Source organism: Pipistrellus hanaki, assembly GCF_964339955.1.
Source record: "Pipistrellus hanaki genome assembly, chromosome: 15".
Classification (NCBI taxonomy): Eukaryota; Metazoa; Chordata; class Mammalia; order Chiroptera; family Vespertilionidae; genus Pipistrellus; species Pipistrellus hanaki.
Genome location: NC_140517.1, coordinates 43,242,548 through 43,267,610, shown reverse-complemented (window position 1 = coordinate 43,267,610; position 25,063 = coordinate 43,242,548). Strand labels below are relative to the sequence as shown.

Here is a 25,063-nt window from a genome sequence, read left to right as displayed (position 1 = left end):
TCCTTGGTTTTTAGATTCACTTGTTGATAGTTACGTATTTGTGGTTCATAATTTTTATCTTTGTTTACTTTCTCTTCTGAAAGAACCCCCTTCAGCAATTCATATAATTCTGGTTTGGTGTTGATGAACTCCTTTAGCTTTTTTTTATTAGTGAAGCTCTTTATCTGACCTTCGATTCTGAGTGATAGCTTTGCTGGATAGATTATCTTTGGCTGTAGGTTCTTACTATTCATCACCTTGAATATTTCTTGCCATTCCCTTCTGGCCTGCATGGTTTCTGTTGAGAAGTCAGCTGACAATTGTATAGGTGCTCCTTTATAGGTAACTACCTTCTTTGCTCTTGCTTCTTTTAATATTCTCTCTTTGTCTTTTGCTCTTGGAATTTTAATTATGAGGTGTCTTGGTGTGGTCCTCTTTGGATTCCTTTTGTTTGGAGTTCTGTGCGCTTCCTGGACTTGTAAGTCTAATTCTTTCACCAGGTGGGGGAAGTTTTCTGTCACTATTTCTTTCAGTATGTTTTCGATATCTTGCTCTCTCTCATCTTCTGGGACCCCCATAATTCTGATGTTGGTTCGCTTGAAGTTGTCCCAGAGGTTTCTTACATTATCTTCAATTTTCTGGATTCTCTTGCCTTCTAGCTTCTGTGGAGGAGTGTCTTCTGGCTCTTTATGTTCCAAATCTTTGACTTGATTCTTGCAATCTTCCCTTCTGTTTTTAGGACTCTGTAAAATATTTTTTATTTCAGACAATGTATTCTTTATTTCTTGCTGATCCCTTATCATTTCTTGATGACTCCTTATTAATTCTAGTTGATCTCTTTTCATATCCTCATAGGTCTTATCCATCTTTTCTAGGAAATTCTTGAAAAACCTTATAAGCGTAGATTTGAGCTCTATATCCAGACGCTTTTGTCCTCCATTTCTTTCGTTTGTGATCTATTTTGTTGTCGCATTTTGCAGTTACAGATGGGACGGGGTTTCAGGGTGGAGCTTTGGCTTCCGTCAGCCCCGCCCTATGCGGGTCCTTCAGTGCTCGCTGCCGGCGCCTCTGAGAGAAAGGTGCCCTCGATTTTCGCCTGCTGCCAAACAATCTAGGCTCTCCCCCAATGAGCCCGGTATTGGGGTTCAGTTCAGTTGGAAATGGAGTTGGAGGTGGCGTTCAGAGCAGTCTGGAGCCCCAGTCTCCTTCCCGCCAGGGTGATACCGCGGCACAGTCGACCATCCCTTCTCTGCGTGCAGTGTGCGCGCCTCCGGGACCTCCTTTCGCCGCTCCCCGGGGTTCCACCTTACAGCCCGGCTCCCTATGGCTGAGCCTGAGTCCTCTGGGTCTGGCCTAGAACGGGGGTTCAGAGCAGTCGGGGGCCCAGCACAGTCTGAGTTTTATCTTCTTCCCGCTAGGGAACGCCCGCCAGGCACTCGGCCTCCCTCCTCTCTGGCTCCATCCTCTCCTCGCGCCGCGTCTCCGTACCTTGGGCTTTTCCAGCTCCTCCGCGCTTCCTTCTGATTTTCTCCTTGCTTCTTGCTGTAGAATTTCCAGTCAGTCAACCTTCCTGTAGTTCCGGGCAATGTCAGTTTTATATTTTAGTTGTATTTTATTGAAATTGTTGTGTGCAGCTATGGCTAGGTGTTCACCTGGGCGCAGCCATCTTGGATCATCCCAGCGAATTTAGAGAGGGCAGAATGAGTGGCCCTAGTGTCAATTAAAAAGGAGATCGGCTTACCTGTCACCACAATCGTCATCCGAGGCTCTGTCCTGGTGATGTGAGTCTGTGGGGCCCTGTCAGGGTCTGGGCAGCTTCGTCAGTGGCCAGTCCCAGGAGGTCTGGGAGCTCCAAACCGGATCTGACTGAGGCCAGACCGAGGGCCAGAAGACAGTCTGATTTCCAGTGGCCTTCCCTCCGCACCTGGGGCAGGGCCCAGGCGGGGGTCTTGGGTTTGAGCAGGACTTGGCTCAGTGTCCTTCCTGGCTGCATGTGAAGCTGGGCCCGGAGGAGGCTCAGCCCCTGACTTACCCGCGGGAGGACTAGCACTCCGTTTGGGATTTGTGGGAATGGTGGCTAGGAGCTGGAAGACCTCCTAATGGGCCTCAGCCTTGGCCTGATCTCTCCTGTTGTTAGACTTGGGTCTCCTTGTCTCTATTATTAAAGACTTGAAAGGTTGGGTTAAAGAGGTCATTTTGAGGGGTTTGGGGACCTGAAGTTGCGGCGTATGTAGGGGAGTAAAGGTGGTCAGTCAGTGGAAAAAGAAACCTGAGATGCCTCTCAATCTGTGAGGCTGGACATAGAGGTTGGAATGTAGACTCAGGAGGAGGAAGAGGTGGACGGGGAGGGCGGAGGTGGATGGCCACATCAGGCGGGGCCTGCGGAGGCGGGACTTACTGATTTAAATGGCTGTCATCTACCTGAGACCACGTGGCTGAAGAGGGGCGGGGCTTGTTGCGCCCAGAAGGCGGTGGCCCGTGGGAACCGGATGAGAGGGAGCGGAACTCGCCATGCCCAGGTGGCGGCGGCCACAGGGAAATCACATTTAGCTGTTTGGAGCTCAGGTTCTCAGGATTAGAATTCTCAGAGACTGGGGAGAAGGCAGCTGCTGGTTAAATTTGAAAAAGATCAGAGAGTAAAAAGGGAATTCAACCACCGGTGAATTCCTTTGCTGGAGGCCACAGGAGCAGAGAGTAGGCCAGAGAGTGGGCAAGATTAGAATTCTCAGGTAGGAATGCCCCACCCTAGGCGGGCCTAGGAGGAGCTGGTGGGGAGGGGCCTGCTGCTGTGTGCAGGGAGCCATGCAAACTCTGCCCCCGCCGCCACTGCTGCTGCACAGGCAGCAGTCAGTGGGCGCGATCAGGTGTGTGTTAAGGGGGGAAAAATGGGGAAAACACTCCCGGAGTCCGCCAAGGACTCCGCACTCTGACGACCTGGGAAAAGGTGCTTCGAGAGGGACAGGCTTAAGGTTGTAAGGAGGTGGCAGGATTCAGCCACGTGGAGAGAAAGAGCAGTCGGAAGACAAAGGGGTTTGAGAACAGGTTTGAGAGGGCAGAGAGGATTTCCAGCTGATGCAGGGGTCCTCAAACTTTTTAAAGTGGGGGCCAGATCACGGTCCCTCAGAGAGCTGGAGGGCCGGACTATATGAACTACTAATTTCTACTGTAACACCTCGGCTGCGCTCACTGCCCAAAAAACCTGGCGGGCCGGATCAGACTCCTCTGCGGGCCGCATGTGGCCCGCGGGCCGTAGTTTGAAGACCCCTGTAAGAGGAACATGAGGAATAAAGCGAGGTGGGGAGAGAGTGGGAGGGGAAGCCTGTTCCTAGGAATCTGAGGCTTCCTTGTCTGGCGGCAAAATTATGTAGATCAGGATATTGGAATGCCGTTTTACCAGGCGGTTTGGTGGAGGGTATTGAAACTGAAAGTGCCGTTTTAAATGAGCTTTTTGGTTTGAAGTAGCCAGATTGGAATCGAAAGCCGAGGAGGTTTGGATTGGGGGTTCCCATGACGGAGCGATAAAGAGGGCCACCGAAAAGTTGGGGAGAGGATGAGGAGCATCCCCTCTTCTCTCTCTCAAATCCAGCTGTAGACAATGGGGCGAGAGAAGGTCCCAAGGTCGTCACCCCGAAACCTTCCCCATGGAATAGGACAGAGTTTTCCCGGCCAGGCGCCTGGGCTTTCGTAGAACGTGAACGTAGAACGTAGAACGCGTAGCCGAGTGGACGAGAAAATTCTGAGGCCCTTCCAGGTCAAGGGACCCGGGGTGGGGAGGGGGAGGTCCCTGAGGCCTCCCGGTAAGGAAGTGACGAGTCCTGGTTCGGCAGGGTTCCAGGGGTGTTCGGAACGGGCCAATCAACTCAGGTCCATGCCACCGAGCAGGTCTGAGGCACCATCGTGATAGATTAAATAGAGAAGGTAGCCGGAGACCGGGATGGCAGGACACACACAGGCCTTATTGGAGGGAAGAGTTCCCCTGCCGGCTGCTTCCACAGAGAGAGCAGAAGAGAGCGAGGGCCGGGGTACAAGCACCTTTAAGGATAGGGGGATAGGGGACGGGGCTTAGGGCACAAGCTGATTGGTGATTAGGGACCTGGGGACTTAGGAATCGGGGGCTTAGGGTGTTTGGCAGGTGCTGATTGGTGATTCAGAGCTCAGGAATGTCGGGCTGCAGGTAGAGTTTACATCTGTGCATCAACTGGAGGAAGGGAGGATCTATCAATATTTACATTATGATTCATAACAGTAGCAAAATTATAGTTATGAAGTAGCAACAAAAATAATTTTATGGTTGGGGGTCACCACAACATGAGGAACTGTATTAGAGGGTTGCGATATTAGAAAGGTTGAGAACCACCGGGCTAGAAGGACTCACGGGATTTAGAAAAGCTGATATACAGATGGTTATGGTTTATACAGGGAAGGATGCAGATTAAAATCCACAAATGGGCAAGGCCTCTGGAGCAAGTCCAGGAGAGCCTGGGTGCAGCAGGTCCAGCATGTGGGAAGGGCAGAGATGAGTGAGAAGGGTCTGTGCAAAAGAAAAAATTTAACTTCCCAGCCCCAGAGCTTAGAGTGTACAGAACTCAAGTTGGTGTTCGGCCAGTGTGGCTCAGTGGCTGAGCGTTGACCCAGGAACCAAGAGGTCACTGGTGGGGTTCCCATGGTGACCAGATCACCCAAGGCCTGGAGCCAGAGAGGGTTATGGCCCCAGGCCCTGCAGGACTGACAGCTGAAGGTACTGAACACACTGGGGGCAGAGACGTCAGTACAGAAAGGAATCCCATTCCAGCCAGTGCTTCGTTTTCCGCTCACTGTTCCCTGCACATTTGAAGGCACAGGAGGCTGGCTATGAAAACTCATGAAAAACGCAAAATGGAATGAAAAATTCTCCCGTAACCCCAGCACCCAGAGATGGTCATTCTTACCTGTTAGCTGTTTCCTGTCCTAAGAGTTTGTGTATAGAGTAAAAGCTACAGGTGTTGGTAGATGTACCCATATGTACAAAGCCGGAATCATCTGGAAAGTGTTCTGCATCTGTCTTTTTTATTTATTTATTTTTTATATTTTATTGATTTTTTACAGAGAGCAAGGGAGAGGGACAGAGAGCTAGAAACATGGATGAGAGCCGAAACTTGTTTGGCTCAATGGATAGAGCGTCGGCTTGGGGACTGAATGGTCCCGGGTTCGATTCAGGTCAAGGGCATGTACCTTGGTTGCGGGCACATCCCCAGCAGGGGGTGTGCAAGAGGCAGCTGATCGATGACTCTCTCATCGATGTTTCTAACTCTCTCTCTCCCTTCCTCTCTGTACAAAATCAATAAAATATATATTTTTTTAAATTAACAAACAAAAAAAAAGAAACATCGATGAGAGAGAATCATCGACCAGCTGCCTCCTGCACAACACCTACTGGGGATGTGCCCGCAACCATGGTACATGCCCTTGACCGGAATTGAACCTGGGACCCTTCAGTCCACAGACCGCTGCTCTATCTATTGAGCCAAACCGGTTTAGGCTGCATCCGTCTTTTAAAGGATCATTAAGGGGTCTAGGAGGAGAGGGCTCACCCCGCCCACTGGGGCCGTTCCTTAAGCAAAGACCCGGCTGCCCCAGGAAGTGGCGGGAGTGGCAGGGGCCGAGCGGGAAGGGGGAGGTTAGCTGGGAGGGGGATTTGTGCAGGACCTGGAGGGGCGGGCTAGGAGACCCCTGAGAGACCTGGGGAGCTGTGGGAGGTCTGTCTGTCTGTTTGCCTGGTTAGCTGCGCTTACAGAAGAGAGTTCGGTGCAGGGTGGCGGTGTGGGCCGGTGCAGGAGGATGGAGGGAGCCAGGGAGGGCGAGGCCCCTGGGACTGGACACAGCAGGGCTGACCCCACCCTCAGACCCCAGGGCCCAGGAGCTGGTTTCAGGTGCGCTCTCCTCCTCCCCTCCCCCTCCCTTCCTCCTCCCGGGAGGGCGGGGTCAGCGATGGCATTGCCCCGCTCAGCCTCGGAGCACAGACAGGCGGGCAGAGGGAGAGTGGGGCTGGGCAGAGAGAGTGTTCCCAGCTTTCCACGGGAGCTGAAAGCAGAACCCCAACACTAACCGCTCAGCTAAGCACTCCGGGCGGCAGCCGAACCTTGAAGCCCAGCCTCCGCCCAGGACCTCCTAGTTTCCGAGATAAAGTCTTGGGCCGGATTGGGGATGGGGGTGGGGGGTGGCCACCCTCAAAGTGTCCGGTCGGTTCCAAGGTTCCTGCCCCCGGTGCCCCTGCGCGGCGGACCTGCGTCTCCTCCCGCACCGCAGGCGGGCGGAGCGAGCGCACTCGCCCGAGGGGTTCGCCGCGGACCGCGGGTTCTGCCCCGAAAGGAGAAAGGAGATCGCGCCGCTCCTTGCCGTGTCCACAGCGCCCGCTCCTTTAAAACGGAATCAGCAAGAGGGGTACTGGGCAGGGACCCGGCCCTGGGTGGCTCTGTCTGGGGCCGGCGGTGTGTGGGTGCTTGACTCCTTGTGGGAAAAATGTCACCATATGAGTCCAAGGTGTTGTTTTTAAATATATATATTTTATTGATTTTTTTACAGAGCGGAAGGGAGAGGGAGGGAGAGTCAGAAACATTGATCAGCCGCCTCCTGCACACCCCCACCTGGGGATGTGCCCGCAACCAAGGTACATGCCCTTGACCGGAATGGAACCCTGGACCTTTGAGTCCAACGCTCTATCCACTGAGCCAAACTGTTTAGGGCCCAAGGTGGTCTTGAGAGCACGTTTGTGTGTGTGTGTGTGTGTGTGTGTGTGTGTGTGTGTGTGTGTAAATGAATTTTTAGTGATTTCAGAGAGAGGAAGGGCGACGGGGAGAGAGAAACATTTACTTGCTGCTTCCTGCAGTCTCCTGCTGGGAATCAAGCCCCAAATAGGGCGTGTGCCCGGCAGGGAACCTGACTCAGGGACCTACCCATCGGGTGCTCTCAGCTGAAGCTCAACCAACTGAGCCACAGGGGCCGGGGAGAGTATGTGTATTAAAAGCTGGGGACGGTGAGACAGGACTGCTTAGCAAAGAAGAAGCAAGGGGAGACCAGGCGGGGCGGGCGGCTTTGCTCTCCAGAAATGTTATGTGGGGAAGAAATGAGCCTAGGCGGGCTCTTGAGCTCACCGGGAACTCAGGAAAAGGGGGCCTTAAAAAAAAAAAATTTGTGTTGATTTCAGAGCGGAAGGGAGAGGGAGGGAGAGACAGAAACATCAGTGATGAGAGAGAAACATCCTGACGCCCACACTGGGGATGAAGCTCACAACCCAGGCGTGTGCCCTCCTGGCTCATAGGTCCGCGCACAACCACTGAGCCACACTGCAGGGCAGGAAAAGGGGGCCTGGAGACAGGTTCAGGGGTTAGCCTGGGTGCACCTGCCCCTGGCCACTGCCCCCCTCCTTGCAAATCTCCTGATGTCCCTTAGAATTTAGATGAATGCCTGTGGGGAAGAGAAGGGGAGGGGGGAGATGCACGTTACTAGCACATCTTACTGAGCTCCTTCCGAGTCTACAGAGAAGAGAGAACCAGACATCCAAGTCACCACCAGCCCAGGGCGCTGACCCTGTGAGCACCTTGGTGGGACCTGTGAGGGGGCAGCAGGTGCCACTGCTGCATGGGGACCCTCGTGTGACCCTCACCGGGTCATGACTTCCAACCTGGAGGTGAGCCTCTTTCCTTCCCAAAACACAGGGATTTGTTTTTGTTGTTGTTGGAGTAATGGGGATAGGCGCTAAGAGTGCCAAATGCAGGACTGATTCATACTTGGAGATGAGTAACTGTAGGAGCTGTGGAAGCTTCCAAAGAGCCCAGCCTCCCGCTTTGGGTGAGAATGGGCCCAGGGAGGGCAGGACTCTGTCCAAGGTCACACAGCAGGAAGTTAGGACACAGCTAAGTTCATGGCACAGACCCCCTGTCCCGTAGCAGACGGGCCCCTCCACGGAGGACTGAGCATCCAGGAAGGAGGGAGGAGGGAGGGAAAGAAAGGCAGGAGGGAGGAGGGAAAGAGGGTGAGAAGGAAGGGTCCCTGAGGCTCAGGAGCACAGGAGGAGCAGAGGGGGAAGCGGCCAGGCCCTACCTGGGGTCCGCTGGGTGTATGTCCTACAGTCTTCAGCCTCTGACTTGCTGCAGTCCTTGGGGATGACGAATATCCCTGAGGTCTGGCAGCACCTCTGTGTGGGGCGGTGGAAGGGGTACACGTCTCTGCAGCAGCTCCACTTGGAGTTCTTGGGGTCCAGGGCCACGCTGCCACAGAGTCGCCACATCTCCTTTCTCACCACCAGCACCTTGCCTGGGGCCAGACAGCTTAGCATAAGGCCTGCCCTCCTCCTGTGCCTTATTTCTCCTGCTTCCATTCATCTCCCACCAGCACCTAGTTCCCACGTCCAGTCGGCCTCTGTCCACCCACGGGTGGGGTCTGCACTGAGCTCTCACACCCCCAGGTGGTCCCCGACCTGACCTTGTGAGCTGGGCTGCTGACCGCCCACCCTGGGCCCACAGCCAGCGGTCCTTCGGAGTGATGCTCCGCCTCACTCAGGCTAGGGAGATGCCCCGTCTCCCCAGGAGACTGGCCAGGTGGCTGAGTGGATGCTGGGCCTGGGGACTGGAGGGAGAGCAGATGGGCAGGGAGGCAGGAGGACCGCATCTTAAAAAAAAAAAAAAAAAAAAGCAAAGCTCTGTTGGAGTGACTAGTGGATAGAGCATCGGCCTGTGGACTGAAGGATCCTGGGTTCAATCCCAGTCAAGGGCACAGGCCCGGGCTGCAGGCTTGATCCTCAGTCGGGGGCGTGCAGGAGGCAGCGGATCATGATTCTTTCTCATCATGGATGTTTCTCTCCCTCTCCCTTCTTCTTTGAAATCAATAAAAATAAAGTAAATAATAAAAAAAAAGATGCGTCTTTCAACCCCCATTTAGCTATTTATTTTACTTTATTTTAGAGAGAGATGGGTAAGAGAGAGAAACGTCCATGTGAGAGAGGATCATTGATGGGCACCTTCTGCAGGTCAGCCTCTTTGGGCAGACAAAGCCGGGTTGGCGGGGACAGGGGGGAGATGGTGGGGGGAGAGTAGGGGTGGGGGAGTGGAGCTTCAAAGGCTCAGAGACACTTTCGGTTGTTGCCTCACACTTTCCGTTGCTGAATCAGCTCTTCTCGCTCACTCCCACATTTCTTCTGACGCTCACCCCTCACTGCACTTCCCTGGTCCTTGGGCTCCTGCCAGGGCTGAAACTATGGCACCTCATGTTGGAAGTTTGCTTAGAAAAGTAGGAGACAGAGGACTCCTCCGCCAAGTCCGGGTCCCAGCCCCACCCTCCCTTCACCTGCCCGTGGCCTTGGGCAATGAACTTCACCTCTGTGAGCCCCACTTTGTCATTTCTAAAGGGTCTCTTCTGCTTCAGGGGGTCACACAGACCGAGGGTGACAGTGGGGCTGAATGGAGGGAGTTTTAAGAGAAGAGCTCACCGCTGGGCCTGTGGCGGAAGGAGGCCCTTGACTTTGGCTCTTGACTCAGCGGTAACTCCCCTTCTCCCGAGTCCCCATTTCTGCTCCCTCCACCCTGCCCTGCACCCACACTCAGCACAAGGAGAGGGCATGGGGATGGGGTGCTCACAGGGGCTGGCCCCCCAGGACCCCGTGGGAGGTGGGTCCGAGCTCCTTGTGAGGCTGGCATTTCCGCTGAGCAGGACAGAAGGCACCGGGAGGGCCCACACCCATGCTCACCTGGGGCGGTTTGGGATCCTCCATGCACCAGTGTGAACAGCAGGAAGAAGAGAACTGCAGGGGAGAGAGGTTGAGGGTTGGTGTCCCAGTGGAGGAGTGGGTGGTGGAAGCCCTTACCTTGGTACCTTGGGTGGTGGGAGGCCCGCACCTGAGAAGATAAGGAGTCCGGACTCCCTCCCGCTGGGCCCTGGCCTGCATCTGGCTGCCCCTGGGCCATACATGTTACGGACCCACAGCATCTGGGGGAAGCTGTGGGTCCTGTGTTTTATATCCTGTGTTAGTCAGGTGACTTGGGTTGGGCTGAGTCGTCAGAAACACATGGCAATGCATTAGCAACTCTTGGGGAGGTGGGGCTCTGGATTTGATCAGTCACCTGGTGAATGATTTCATCCCTGGGCTCCTAAGTCTCAAACTGAGTCACGCCCTGATTGCCAAGTCCCAGAATACACATTGGGTTGTGTTTTGTTTCACTTCACATGAGCAGGTGGGAGAAATTTATTTAACTCAAATACTTTATTTTTATTTATTTATTTTAAAATATATTTTATTGATTTTTTACAGAGAGGAAGGGAGAGGGATAGAGAGCCAGAAACATCAATGAGAGAGAAACATCAACCAGCTGCCTCCTGCACACCCCCTACCGGGGATGTGCCAGCAACCAATGTATATGCCCCTGACCGGAATCGAACCTGGGACCTTTCAGTCCGCAGACCGACGCTCTACCACTGAGCCAAACCGGCTTCGGCCCATTTATTTTTTTTATTAAGATATTATATGTGTACATAGCTTACCAATCCCCCCCCCCATTCCCAAACGTGCCCTCCCTCCCCATAGTTTTTCCTCCATTGGTTATGTTTATATGCATGCATACAAGTTGATCTCTTATCTCTCCCATATCTAAAAACCTCTTAAAACCTTAACAATCAAAGAAAGTAAAATTAATATAAGAATGAAAATGGCAATTTCCTTGACTAAAGTCCAAGCAGAATATAAGGAAGAAAGTACATGCAACGGGGTTGATGAAATTCCAGTCAGGTGTGCAGGGGACAGTTCTCCATAGAGATAGGAAGATGTCTGTCCATCTGCAGTTCTGTGGAGTTTGGCATGGAGTTCCTTCGAAGTGAGTGCTGCTGAGTTTGCTTCATAGACGAGATGATGAAGGTTGTCCTTATGCGCTGAAGCTGCTTGTAAAGTATCCTTAACCAAGGGTTCTAGGAGTTGTAACTTGAACAGAGAGTCATTAAGCATAGGAGGTGCATTGTAATGTTTAGTTTGAAGGGTAGGATATAGTGGAAGGTCAGGGGAAAAGTATAGAGAAGTTTTGGTATCGAAAGTAGTATAGTGAATTTTGCCATTGAACGTGATATTCATGGTATTAGCAATGAATGTACAATTAGATTGGAAATTGTAATGCTGATTGGTTTGAGTAGTATGATCATAAACAGAGATATTGGTAAAACATGCCACAAATTATGAACTAGAGATCTTGGGGAGTGAGGTCTCAGAGTCATCAGTAGAGTGTCCAATTGTAGATAATCAAAAGCAATAAAAATATTGGGAGTAAATTGAATTAGTTTAGATTTTTCAAAAAAGTATGGATCAATGTATATGAGATCCCCTAGTGGAGTAGCCCATTCTTCAGAATTCAATTGAATTGGCATATTCAAAGTTGGATATGCAACTAAGGTCTCACCTCCTATAGTAGTTATGATTGATAATTCACAATCACTATATTCACAGCCAATTGGTTTGGAAAAGTCAACCATTGCCACTGGATCATCCCAAAGTGGATCAATAAAATATATATATATATTTTTTTAATTGCCAATTAGTTTGTTTCCATTTTCCTGACCATAATATAATGCCATTACATACTGCCCAAGAGTCTGTAAATATATATATATTTTATGTTTTTGTGTCCGCACTGCTTCCTGCACAGCTATATATGCGGCTATAAGTTCTGCATGTCGTGCAGAATTGGACTCACCAGACGCAATCAGAGCTTGTTGTGTTGCAGGATTGAAGGCTGCTGCCCTCCAGGTGATAAGGTCACCGGAAACGGGGGCTGATCCCTCTGTAAACCAGGCATTTTTTAAGACAAGGGTGTATTTCGGTCCCTGTACACCTGTAGGTTTTTCTATAGGTACAAACTTGTTGGCACAGGTGGATGGTTCCACCTCAAGTTTGTTTACCTCCTCAGTGAAGAGGGCTGGTTCTCCGAAGCCGTTGGTACTTCTTGTGTTTATGTACCACTTGCACGCAAGTACCTTTTCTTCAATTTGACTACCTGTCAAATCTTCCACTGACATATTTAACCATGCCTTAAGAGGCAGGGTGCCCCTGACTGTTATTGGCTGTTGTCCTGTCAGAGGTTCTGTGTGTAGCAGTGCTACATATAAGGTCCAAATCAATTTCTCAAAATATGAGTATTTAAAATGAGAGTACGGAAATCTCTTGGACCAGAATCCCACTGGCATTAGCTTATGGTCATCTTTCCCTTTTTATATAGTTCCCAATTACCTTGTTCTGATATGAAAGCAGTATCTAGAACTACCTTGTCACCTGGTTGTATATTCTGTAGTTGAGAGAAGAGGTGGATATAGTGTTTTAATTGTTGGAAGGCTTCTTCCTGTTCTTTATTCCATTGGAAATTTACTGCCTTTCCAGTTACTTTGTATATAAGTTTAGCTATGTCTGACAGATATGGTATGTGTTGTTTCCAAGACATAAATAATCCCATAACTTGTTGTGCTTTGACATATGTGCGTGCCCATGAACCCAGCACACTGAAGGCAGTGGACACATCTCCTCGCCCCCCTCTCACCAACCCTTCTGCGTTCTACCCTCCCCCAAGCAACCACAGGTGGGCTCTCAGGAGCCAGGCTGTGTGGCTGGTGGAGGAAGCCGGATCATCCCTCCACTGTCTTCTCTTTGGTCTCTTGCAGGAAATGAGAGTAACCAGAGCCCTTAGCCAAGGGTGCCCTGCCAAGTAGGACAGTCATAGGCTAGGGAGAGGGCTGGCCCTGCCCTGGCTCCACAGGCCCCACCCACACCCCACCACCCCCAGTTCCACGTGAGGCCACTTTGCAGTCTTGTTGTGACCTTGAAATTGCATGTGTGTGTGTTTATTGATGTGAAATTTACGTAACACCAGTGACCAGTTTATAGTGAACAATTAGGTGACATTCACAGCATTGTACAACCATTATCCCTAACTGGTTCCTAAACCTTTTCATCACTCCCAGAGTAAAATATGGTACCATTCACTGGCACCTCTATACCCTCCCTCTCTAGCCCCCAGAAAATGCTAATCTGATGCCCATCTCTATGGATTTGTCTATTCTGGAAATTTAATAGGCATAGAATATACAATATGTTGCCTTTTGTGTCTGGCGTCTTTAACTCAACATAGTACTTTCAAGGTTTATCCATGTTGTGCAATGGATCAGTGCTTCATTCCTTTTTTCTTTTTTTTTTAATATTTTTATTGATTTTTTTTTTTTTACAGAGAGGAAGAGAGAGGGATAGAGAGTTAGAAACATCGATGAGAGAGAATCATCGATCAGCTGCCTCTTGCACACCCCCCTCTGGGGATGTGCCCGCAACCAAGGTGCATGCCCTTGACCGGAATTGAACCTGGGACGTTTCAGTCCGCAGGCCGACGCTCTATCCACTGAGCCAAACCAGTTTCGGCGCTTCATTCCTTTTCGTGGCCTTATAATATTCCCTGAACAGACAGACCACAATTTGCTTATCCGTTCATCAGTTGATGGAATTTGGGTTGTTCCCACCTCTTGGCAATTGTGAATAGTGGGGGTATGGACAGCCATGCGGTTTGCAGTCCGTTGAAAGCTTAGGGGGTCTGGCTGGAGGGCAGTGAGCATCCTGGAGAAGAGCTGGGCGGCTCCAGTCCTGATCTCAAGCCTAGAGCCACAACAACAGCTCCATGTGTGGGCACCTCACGCAGGCTGGGTGAGCTGGGTGAGCTGGTGGAAGTCACTGGTACCGGATCCAGCCGGCATCACAGGTCCTGGAGTAGGGCTAGGAGGTTTAAGAGAAATAAAGACAAGAGAAAGTGGGGCTTCAGGAGGACTGCTAGTCCATGATGAGACTGCAGCAGCTTTATTAGTTGCAAGCGTACATTTATGAGGCTTTTCTGGGCATTTCTCCAAGTGCCCCTTTCCCAGGACAAGGCCGCCCGACAGCTCCTCAAGACATTCTTGGAAAAGATACATAGAGCAAGCGTCTGGTTAGACATCATTGAGAACAGCCTAGCTGAGAACATCCAGATAAGTCGTGCATCACGCGCACTCTCTAACAATGGGGCTATGGTCTGCCCTGTTCCTAGTTGACCCTGAAGGCTTAGGGGAGAGCAGGTAGGCGTCCCTACCCTGTGATCAATCCCCTGCAGGAGAGCAGGTAGGCATCCCTACTCTATGCCCTCGGGCCCCACGGAACACGGCTTCCCACACACTGGAATCTGGTAACAGAACTTCCTTTGTGGGACTCTTATGACAGTGGCATAACACACGCCTAGGAAACATTCAAAACACCCAGGAAGGAAAACAAACAAAACACCTGGGAGGGTACCCTTGTGCCCAGCACAAAGTTGCAAAATGTTGCATTTTGTCATCCTTCTGCAGGAAAACAAGTTTGTTGGCTATCATATGGCTCGCCGGAGGCCAAGGCTAAGAGTAGAAGCAGGAATTGTGGAGGTTTACAGTTCAGAGCCAGTGTTGTGAGACCTGAAATGTGTTCTCCCCCAAGTTCACAAATTTCACTGGGCCGCTGGGCCTCTAGTTTCATGTAAAAGGAATCGTACACTTAAAGCCTTTGTGTCTGGCTTTTTTCACTTACAATGATGTTTCAAGATGCATCAATGTTGTAGCATGTGTCAGCGCTTCATACCCTTTTACATACTAGTGTCCTGGTGCACAGATTTGTGCACATTAAAAAGAATTAATTAGACAAATTTTTAATATCGCTATTCGTGTCTTGCTAATGAAAAGAATATAGGACTCTACCAAGTCTCCTATCTACCTACTCCAGGACTTCTGTGAGGATCAAATGAGATGAGGCACGGAAAACACTTCACAGGCATTGGGTAAACTGTAAAATGTTTGCACCTGGCTATAAAGCAAGTTGGGTTCCTGGGCTGAAGAAACTCCAAGGAGGCTAGGGAGAAGCTGGGTGTTGCTACATGACGTCATCACTCACGTCATTACTCAGCACCCACAGACACTGTTTCAGGGTTTGGTTGGGCTGTGGGCTGCATTTTGCACCATAAGGTCTTGGCAGCATTGGCTGCATTTTGGTGGGGTGTCACTCTGAGGTGGTGACTGTATCCCACTTGAGGGAAGCCAAGTGTTGGTTTGTGAGCTCCAGGTTCATGGTGCCATTTATTTTTAAATGGCCAGTGCACGTCATGGCAGCTCCTGCATTGAGCATCTGCCCCCTGGTACTCAATACACATCATAGCTACGAGCTGGGCAGACAGACACCTAACTTTTTATATACACTGAGTGGCTAGATTATTATGATCGCTGAATGCATAATAATCTGGTCACTCAGTGAGTGAGTGTGTGTGTGTGTGTGTGTGTGTGTGTGTGTGTGTGTATTAGAGGCCTGGTGCATGAATTTGTGCATCGGTGGGGTCTGGCCAGCCTGGCCAGGGGAAGGGGATATGGGCGGTTGGCCGGCTTGCCTTTTTATCATGTAGGATATACACTGAGTGGCTAGATTATTATGCATTCAGAGATCATAATAATCTGGCCACTCAGTGTATATACTAGAGGCCTGGTGCATGAAATTCATGCATGGGGGGGTTTTCTTTAGCCTGACCTGCAGCCTCTTCAATCCAGGAGCCTCGGGAGTTGTCCTTCTGAATGCTTAGGCCCGCTCCTCATGGTTCTCTGCTCTCTGCAGGGCCTGCCTGCTCCACACCACAGTGACTGCCAAGCAGGCCATGCTGGGTGCTGCCTCCTCCCTGCTGTCAGTCTCCATGGAGGTGATGAGGTTAATTTGCATACTCACTCCTGAATGGCTGGTGGGCATCGTAAAGTGATGTTCAATTTGCATATTTCCTATTTATTAGTGTAGATTAATTTTCTATTGTTGCCCTAGCTAGTTGCTCAGTGGTTAGAGCATCGGCCCATGGATCAGGGAGGGTTCAATTCCCATCTGGGTCATTTGGGAGGCAACCAATTGAAGTTTCTCTCTCTGTGTATCTCCCCCTCCCATCCATTCTCTCTAAAAATCAATGGGAAAAATATTCTCAGGTGAATATTAACAACAAAAAATATTCCACTTGTAAATATACCAAACTGTTTATCTGTTCACCAATTTATAGACATTTGGGTGGTTTACACTTTTTTTTTTTTTTTTTTTTTTTCAAATCAATCTTTATTGTTCATATTATTACAAAGGTTCCTCATTTCTTCCCCCCTCCACCAGGTTCCCACCCCACCCTCCGCCCCCTCCCCATCCCCCATTGTCCTCATCCATAGGTGCACAGTTTATGTTCAGTCTCTTCCTCCCTCCCTTTCCCCGATAGTAAATCCCTTTTCAGATAGTAAATCTGTTACTTAGCATTATCTCATATCAATAATACCTCCACATGCCCAATGATACACTTCACACAAAAGACATTTCCAAATAGGTCAACCAGCCTCATCCAGGCCCCACCCAAGGCACTTACAGATCAACACCCCAGCGCTATACTAACTCAACACATCCAGATCTAAGCCTTCATCACTTGATTCAGCAGACCCTCAAGTTCCCGCAAAAGTTTCCAGCCATGTCTGAGAGGCAGCCGTGGGCAGGTACAGGCGAGGAGCGAGCTGTTTCGGGTCTGGCTGCTCCGGGCCTGGCCTCTGTTGCTCTGGTTCGTTCCACAACCAGCTGCTCCGGGTCTGGTCACTGCCGCTCCCGACCTAGTTGCTCTGGACTTGGCTGTTGCTGCTACAGGCCTGGCCGCACCCGACCCGGCTGCTCTGGGACCGGTTGCTCCGGTCCCGGCCGCTTCGGGCCTGGCCGCTCCCAGCCTGACAGCCGCTGCTCCGGGCCTGGCTGCTCCCAGCCTGGCAGCCATTGCTCCTGGCCTGGCCGCACCAGACCCGGCTGCTCCGGGCCTGGCCGCTCCCAGCCTGGCAGCCGCTGCTCCTGGCCTGGCCGCACCAGACCCGGCTGCTCCGGGCCTGGCCGCTCCCAGCCTGGCAGCCGCTGCTCCGGGCCTGGCCGCACAAGACCCGGCTGCTCCGGGCCTGGCCGCTCCCAGCCTGGCAGTCGCTGCTCCGGGCCTGGCCGCACCAGACCCGGCTGCTCCGGGCCTGGACGCTCCCAGCCTGGCAGCTGCTGCTCCGGGCCTGGCCGCTCCCAGCCTGGCAGCCGCTGCTCCTGGCCTGGCCGCACCAGACCCGGCTGCTCCGGGCCTGGCCGCTCCCAGCCTGGCAGCCGCTGCTCCGGGCCTGGCCGCACCAGACCCAGCTGCTCCGGGCCTGGCCGCTCCCAGCCTGGCCGCCGCTGCTCCGGGCCTGGCCGCACCAGACCCGGCTGCTCCGGGCCTGGCCGCTCCCAGCCTGGCAGCCGCTTCTCCAGGCCTGGCCACTCCCAGCCTGGCAGCCACTGCTCCGGGCCTGGCCGCACCAGACCCGGCTGCTCCGGGCCTGGCCGCTCCCAGCCTGGCAGCCGCTGCTCCGGGCCTGGCCGCACCAGACCCGGCTGCTCCGGGCCTGGCCGCTCCCAGCCTGGCAGCCGCTGCTCCGGGCCTGGCCGCACCAGACCCGGCTGCTCCGGGCCTGGCCGCTCCCAGCCTGGCAGCCGCTGCTCCGGGCCTGGCCGCACCAGACCCGGCTGCTCCGGGCCTGGCCGCTCCCAGCCTGGCAGTCGCTGCTCCGGGCCTGGCCGCACCAGACCCGGCTGCTCCGGGCCTGGCCGCTCCCAGCCTGGCAGCCGCTGCTCCGGGCCTGGCCGCACCAGACCCGGCTGCTCCGGGCCTGGCCGCTCCCAGCCTGGGAGCTGCTGCTCCGGGCCTGGCCGCTCCCAGCCTGGCAGCCGCTGCTCCGGGCCTGGCCGCACCAGACCCGGCTGCTCCGAGCCTGGCCGCTCCCAGCCTGGATTCTTCGTGGTTGTCTACTGCTGTTCTGGGCCTGGCTGCTCCCAACCCGGCTGCTCTGGGCCGGGCTTCTCCGGGCCCAGCCACTCCGTGTCTGGGTGTTCCTGGACTGGCCACCCTGGGCTTGGCCGCCTCTGCCTCAGGCCTGGCTGCCACTGCCCCAGGTCTGGCTGCTCCAGTGCTGGCCGTTGCTGCTCTTGTTCTGGCTGCTGCTGTTCTGGGGCCTGGCCACTGCTGCTCCGGGCCCAGCTGCCACTGCCTTGTGCCTGGCCACTCTAGGCCTGGTCGCCGCTGTTCCAACATTCTGTCCCTTTTTTCTCTTCTTTTTTTTTTCTTTTTTTAAAAAAAACAACAAAACGCATTTATGTTGCAATGTTGGCTGGTGCGTTGAGTTCTGACTTAGTCTTTGATTTTTCAAGATCTTCTTTGTATTCTTTCTTAAGTAATTTTACTATCATTTGCTCTCACTTGATTTCTTCACATTGAGAACTTCTTTGGTTTCTTCCTCCTTGTCCTGGGAGCTCAGCAGGTTGGCCTGTGGCACCCCTTTGTTCTCCGCGGGCTCCGGCGCTGCTCCAGCCTGTTGCCGGGGTCGGCGCCGCCCAGGAAGCAGCCCCCGTCCTTGGCTCCGTTGCCAGCGCTCAGCAGTCGAAGGCTCAGGGGCACCCCCCCCACTGGGGGCCCCGTCGCCCGGCTCCTTGCTGGCGCCCGGCTGGCCGGTGTCCGGCAGGGGCTCCTGCTCCTCGTGGCGTTCCTCCAGTCTGGAGCTTTCTTTCTCCCTCCCACTAGGGGAGTCCAGGATCAGAGTCAACAGACTGTCCTCTGCGCGCAGTGTGCGCGACTCCGGGGGCTCGGCCTTTCGCCGCGCTCCCAGGACTCCACCTCACAGCCCCGTCTCCCCCTGCCCCAGCCTGGGTCCCCAGGGACTGGCCCAGACCTGGAGTTCGGGGAGGTCTGGACTGAGGCTCAGAGCTGCCGCCGGAGGCTTTGTTTCTTCCGGCTAGGGTAATCCAGCATCAGAGTCAACATTCAGTCCTCTGCGCGCCATGTGCGCGCGACTCCGGGGGCCCCGCATTTCGCCGTCCCCCGGGATTGTCTCCCCCTGCCGGAGCCTGGGTCCCCAGGGTCTGGCACATAACTTGGGGCTCAGCGCTGCCGGTTCGGGGGTTCAGCCCAGGCTGGGGGTTCTATTTCCTTCCTGCTAGGGAACGCCAGGCAGCACCCAGCCCTCTCCTCCTCTCCGGCTGCGACCTCTCCGCGCGTGCGTGCGTGCGAGCGCGCAGCATGTCTCCGTACCTTAGGCTTTTTTTCAGCTCCTCTGATTTTCCTTCTGGTTTTCTCCCTCCTTCCTATTGTAGAGTTTTCAGTCAGTCGACTACCTGTAGCTCTGGGCAATGTCCACTCTACATTTTAGTTGTATTCCTTTGAAATTGTTGTGAGCTGCTGCGGCTAGGTGTATACCCGAGCAGCCATCTTGGATCCTCCTCGGTTTACACTTTTTAGTTCTTGTGAATAATGAATGCTTCTGAGGTAATTTGTGCACAAGTGTGTGGACATACATTTTTTTTCTCTTAGATATATACATACCTAGAAGTGGAACTGTTTGTTAGGGCATGTGGTAAGTTTATATTTAACTTTTAAGAAATTGACAGACTACTTTTCATTCCCACCAGTGGCCTGTGAGAGTTCCTTTTCCTCAGAAATCTGGAAAGAAATTGGGGTTCTTTGTTGTTCCGATGATAGTTATTCTAGTGGGTGTGAAATGGTATCTCATTGTGGTTTCTATTTGTGTTTCTCTGATTACTAAGGTGTTGAGCATTTCTTTAAAGGTTTATTGGCCTATTTTTTAATTTAATTTTTTTTTTTTTAGCAAGAAACTGTTAACAGTTCTATTCTTTTTTATGTTAAATACCATGGGGCAGTATTGTAAGGATAAAAAACTCAGGCGACTACTGCCTTAGAAGGGATAAGAAAAATTCTGTGATATTAGCAAAGGCAAAAGAAAAAGTGTATAGAGACACCATTTCCCCACAGAACACCTCTTGGCATTTCCTGAATGAGTGAGATTAGCAATCTAAATCATATTTCAGTGGAGAGGGCCAGAGAGGGGGAAACAGGGACATCTGTAATAGTGTCAAAAATGAAAATGAAAAAAAATATATCAAATCTCCCTTAAATAAATTAATTAATTCATTAAATAACCAATCAATCAATCATATTTCAGCACGGCCAGTGTGACTCGGTGGTTGAGTGTCAGCCAATGCACCAACAGTTCACAGGTTAGATTCCCGGTCAGGGCACATGCCTGAGTTGTAGGCTCCATCCCCCATCCTGGTAGGGGTGTGCAGGAGGTAGATGATTGGTGTTTTTCTCTTTCATCGATGTTTCTATCTCTCTCTCTTCTTTTCCCTTCCTTTCTCTAAAAAAAAAATCAATAACATTTAAAAAAACCAAAACCATATTTCAAGAGATAACAGCAACAGATAAAATGTAAAAGGATTATTAAAATGACATTTATGAGATTGTGTTCTTTTTTTTAATATCCTATCTAATAAAGAGGGAATATGCAAATTGACTATCACCCCATAACAAGATGGCAGAGCCCATAGTGGGGGCGGGGCCTGCTGCTCTGTGAAACTGCCACCACAAATCCCGAGGTCCTGCAGGGGTAGGAGGCCCAGTGGCCATGAGGAGGTCAAGCCAAGCCGCCCAAGGTTCCAGGCGAAGAACCCTCTCCACTGAGCAGCCTGTGCTATGGACCTGTTCGGCAGTGTGGGGTGGATGTAGTCAGGGCCTCTAACCCGCGGCCCTGCAGCCTGGGTCTGAATCACTTTTCCCTTAAACAACATTTTTCCATATGTACAAGTTCAGGATTTGCTTTGGTTTGTTTTTATTCCAGAGTTTGAAGGAATCACCAGTGTTGTCCTTCATGTTTTTGAATCATCCTCTGTGCTTCTCTGGTTTTTTCGGTTGATAGTTTCCCGGGTCATGGGAAGTTGGAAGCACCAGCGCAGGCCCACCCATCAGCCCTGTCCTGACTGTGGGGGTGAGTTCCTACAGGCTGGGGTTTGATCCCCAGGCATTAGCAATAGGAGACCAGTGCCTTTGTTATTGCTGTGCGTCCGGGTTTTAATTGGACAAATGCCCAGTGGTACCACAGAGAAGCTGCCCAGTGGTCCTGGCCACCAACTTAGCAAAATTTTGCAGGAGGAGAATTCTGTCTGGGTTTCCCCAAATTCCCTCAGCTCCTACTAACCCCTCTGTAAAGGCATAGAACAAGTGAGGCCCCTTAAATAAAAATCAGAGGTCTCCAGCAGCAGTGGGCCTCTCTCATCACAGTCATTTGGACTGGATGGCATTTGAGTATTTATCTAGGCACCATGACAGAGAAACACAAGCTCAAGTCATGATCTCTGCCCTTAAATAATTCACAATCTTATGGTTTGAGTCTTGGCTCTGAATTCTTTCAAAGCCAGAATTCAAGTATTGAGGTTGCTGAGCCAAGGTCCTGCCTGACCCACCCATCTAACACCGGCTGCCGTTCTTGCCATTGCCATAGGGGCAGTCATAGTGCCTTGAAGTTAGAAGTCTCAGGCTCCTCAGTTGGCCAGGCTCCTCATTGTTATAGAAGTTGAAAGAAGTTAGAAGAAGTTGAAAAGGTGGCTGGACAACTTTGGCTCCTAGGGTTATGAAAACTTTTCATTGAGATACAACATACCTAATGCAAAGTGTACGTTCTAAGTGTACAGTTCAATAAACTCACAGAATGAACAGGAAACAGACAACCCCCCCCAAAAAAAAAATACCGCCATGCCCTTCTGTCAGTCACTATGTCCCTCCAAGGTTAACCACACCCTTACTTATACCTCATGGATTGAGTTTGCCTGTTTGGGACTTTATATAAATACTAGGCACCTGTTGCAAGAATATTCCTGCAAAACTTCTGGCGGGCTCTACCACCCCCGTGGCCACCACCGCCATGGTGCCACGGTCTCCGCGGCCACACCCAACCCACTGCGCCCACCGCTGTCTCCAAGGCCACGCATGCTGCTGCTGCTCCACACCCTGCCCCGCCCACCCAATCTGCCACGCACCCCCTCTCCCCGAAATCCCCCCCACCCCCTGCCTGCGCCACCACCGCCTCAGCAGCCATGCGGACCCTGCCCCGCCCTGCAAGGTGCTGCCGCCTTGCTTTCCACTTTCCCTCCCTCTTCCTTCTATGCTGTCTTCAGTCTTCACTCCTCCCTCCCTGGGCATATGCAAATTAGCCACAGCTTTGTTGGTTTAATTTGCAAACTCACTCTGATTGGCTAGTGGGCGTGGCTGGTATAGCTGAGTGATGGTTGATTTGCATATTACTCTATTATCAGGTTAGAAAATCACACACCATGTCCTCTTGTCTGACTTTTCTCACTCAACATTGTGTTTATGAGATGAATAAATTTGAAGTTATTGTACATGACTGTGGTTCAGTTGTTTTCATACTGTTGAGTGATTCACTGTATGAATTTTATTTTTACCAATCCCATTATTGGTAAGCATTTGCTGTGTTTTGAGTCTTTTATGCATTATGCTGGAGTGAGCATCTAGATATGTGTCTTTAGGAGAGAACACACGGGCAGTTTGCAGTCAGTATCCACCCAGGAGCAGAACTGCAGGTTCATAGGACATTGAATATTGACAGATGTTAGTTGCTACCAACTCCAAGCCTTAGTGTATGACATCTTTGTCAGCACTTAGATTGTCCAGGGTCTTCACTTCAGCCATCTGCTGGGTCTGTAGTGCTTTCTCTTTGAAATTTTAATTAGTGTTTTTTTTTTTGTTTTTTTTTTAGGAACTAAAAAAGAAACTTGTTTATTGTGGGGACAAGAGGATACAAGCAATATAAAAATCAAAAGCTTATCTGGCTTTATTGGCTTTTTCTCTTGTTCAATGGGGGTGGGATTTTATTTGTACATTTTTTTTTAAGGGTCCCCATCTGCTCATGAAATTCTTATACAGGGGGAAGCTGTGGGGCACATATTCCTTAAGGGACCCATTGGGAGAACTCTTATCAGGACAAAGCGACCGCTCACTTCCTCCCCTTCTGCTTCATGTGTACCACGAAACAGTCATTGCATGCGATGGTGAGCCCAGCAATTAGCGAGAAGAAGCTCTGGAAGCCCACTCTGCCGTCTCGGCACTGGTCCAGGTCCTTCATTATTTTGTCTACAGCCAGAGGGTCTTTTTGATTTTCCAAAAACCCAGGGAACTCCTTTTCCATGAGTACTCGTAGGTCCTCCTTCGTCAAGTAGCCTTTATCCCCAGCGAATTTGTGAAACGTGAACATCATGGTTTCCATGGCGTGTTCCATTTGAGACGGCATTTTGGTGAGGTCGCGGCGGGATCGGCGGCTGCGGGGAGGCGGCGGGACGCGGCCAGTGAGTAATTAGTGTTTTCTTGATGTATCATGAAGTTCCACATTTTTTCATGAGCCTTGTGGCCATGTAGATATCAACCTCTTTGGTGATTCAGACCTTTCTCTGTTGGGTGGTTTGCCTTCCTCTTTTTGATTCACAGAAGGTCCTTGCATATCCTGAGTCTGAAGTCTTGGTCAGACAGGCAGATTTCAAATGGCTTCTAATAGTCTGGGACTTGACTTTTTCTGTTCTTGATCTAGTCTTTTGAGCAATGGAAGTTTCTAATTTCAATATCTTCCACTGTGTCAAACATTTTCTTTATGGCTAGTACTTTTAATGTTCTGTTTAACAAATATTAACAAATACTGCCCATCTCAAAGTTATTATGATACTTTCTATGTTTTTCCCCCCTAAAAGTGCTATTTTTCCTGCCTCTCACAGTTTGATTTACTATCCCTATGCAACTAAATTTGTGTATCATATGAAGTAGGCATCAAGGTTTTTGTTTATTTATTTTCTCTATCTGACAAGGACTTTGCAAGAACAAAAGACACAAATACTCATTTAGAAAAATTTGCAAATCAAACTCAACAATATATAAAAAATAAAACATATCATTTTAGAAATGCAAGTGTGGCTTAATGTTTTGCAAAATTAATTTATGTAATTCACTCTATCTATAGGAATAAAAAGGAGAAATAATGACCCATTATTCTTTATATAGGTTAAGGGAAGGTATTTAATAATAACAGATACCCATTTATGATTTTTTTTAAAACTTCTCAGAAAACTAGGAATAGAGGGGACTTCTTTAATTTGATAAAATCCTACAGCAAATATTATATTTTCTTCTCTGATATTGAAAGGAGCCAATGAGCTCTAGCTGGTGGCTCAGTTGGTTGAAGTGTCTTCCCATACACCAAAAGGTTGCAGGTTTGATTCCCAGTCAGGGTATATACCTAGGTTGCTGGTTCAATCCCCAGTTGGGGTGCATATGAGAGGCAACTGATTGATGTTGCTCTCTCTTTCTCCCCCTTACTCTCTCTCTAAAAAATCAATAAAAACATATCTTTGGGTGGAATTAAAAGAAAAGTAACTAATAGCAAGAATGATTCTGGTATTTACCAAAAATGTCAGTTCTCTAATTCCTATGTCAACCCACTATTTCTGTTAAGTCTGTATAATGAATCATAAGAAAATAAAAAGAAAGGAGCCAACAAATAAAGGACAAAAGAATTGGGAAGTAAAAAATAGTTCTTATTTGCTGATACTTACAGTTTAAAAATCTACAGACAAACTATAAGAACTACCAAGTTTCCCTGAAAATAAAACATCCTCCGAAAATAAGACCTACTTACAGGTTTCCTTCTGAGTGAAATATAAGGCATCCCCCCGAAAATAAACCCCCCCCCCCCCAGGCTCTGTCTCAGAATGAAAACTAATTTACCGTAAACTGGTTGCTAGGGCCGCCCTGACTGGTGTCTAGCAACCAGTGACGTTACGCGGAGTCCTGAAGTCACTGCTATGTGGAGGCGGAGCAGAGGTTGGAGTGAGCCATGAGCGTGGGATGGGAGAGAGGAGGAGACTTTCGCAGATGCATGTAGAACAAGAGGATTAGCCGAAACCGGTTTGGCTCAGTGGTAGAGCATTGTTCTGCGGACTGAAAGGTCCCAGGTTCGATTCTGGTCAAGGGCATGTACATTGGTTGCGGGCACATCGCCTGTAGGGGGTGTGCGAGAAGCAGCTAGTCGATGTTTCTCTCTCATCCACATTTCTAGCTCTCTATCTCTCTCCCTTCCTCTCTGTAAAAAATCAATAAAATATATTTTAAAAATAAATAAAAATAAAAAG

General features: G+C 50.5%; 3 protein-coding genes and 1 long non-coding RNA gene across 4 annotated transcripts in view; 2 read left to right on the top strand and 2 right to left on the bottom strand.

Annotated features, from left to right (window-relative positions):
* LOC311633529 overlaps positions 1 to 25,063 on the top strand; it is a 211,137-nt gene that overhangs the window by 149,995 nt on the left and 36,079 nt on the right. The gene's annotated exons all lie outside the window — the stretch shown is intronic.
* Positions 1 to 25,063, top strand: part of OPA3 (outer mitochondrial membrane lipid metabolism regulator OPA3) — a 115,909-nt gene that overhangs the window by 61,256 nt on the left and 29,590 nt on the right. The window lies entirely within an intron of this gene.
* LOC311633511 (uncharacterized protein) lies at positions 7,137 to 9,974 on the bottom strand. Its single transcript, XM_084906275.1, has 4 exons — positions 9,849 to 9,974; positions 9,701 to 9,754; positions 8,059 to 8,271; positions 7,137 to 7,422 (listed from the first exon to the last, which is right to left on the bottom strand). The coding sequence occupies exons 1-4, from the start codon at positions 9,937 to 9,939 to the stop codon at positions 7,343 to 7,345; spliced, it is 438 nt and encodes a 145-aa protein (XP_084762401.1). The 5' UTR covers positions 9,940 to 9,974; the 3' UTR covers positions 7,137 to 7,342.
* On the bottom strand, positions 22,699 to 23,232 carry LOC311633521 (protein S100-A10-like). Its single transcript, XM_084906285.1, has one exon. It carries the CDS (start codon positions 23,176 to 23,178, stop codon positions 22,885 to 22,887), a length of 294 nt encoding a protein of 97 aa, XP_084762411.1. The 5' UTR covers positions 23,179 to 23,232; the 3' UTR covers positions 22,699 to 22,884.

What these genes read in the sequence shown, in the direction of transcription:
- LOC311633511 (XM_084906275.1), bottom strand. Translation starts at nt 9,939, where the DNA reads ATGCTGTGGGTCCGTAACATGTATGGCCCAGGGGCAGCCAGATGCAGG. An exon ending in CGGACTCCTTATCTTCTCAG is followed by an intron (nt 9,755 to 9,848) that starts GTGCGGGCCTCC and finishes TCTCCCCTGCAG; the next exon opens with TTCTCTTCTTCCTGCTGTTC. An exon ending in AGGATCCCAAACCGCCCCAG is followed by an intron (nt 8,272 to 9,700) that starts GTGAGCATGGGT and finishes GTCTGGCCCCAG; the next exon opens with GCAAGGTGCTGGTGGTGAGA.
- LOC311633521 (XM_084906285.1), bottom strand. Translation starts at nt 23,178, where the DNA reads ATGCCGTCTCAAATGGAACACGCCATGGAAACCATGATGTTCACGTTT.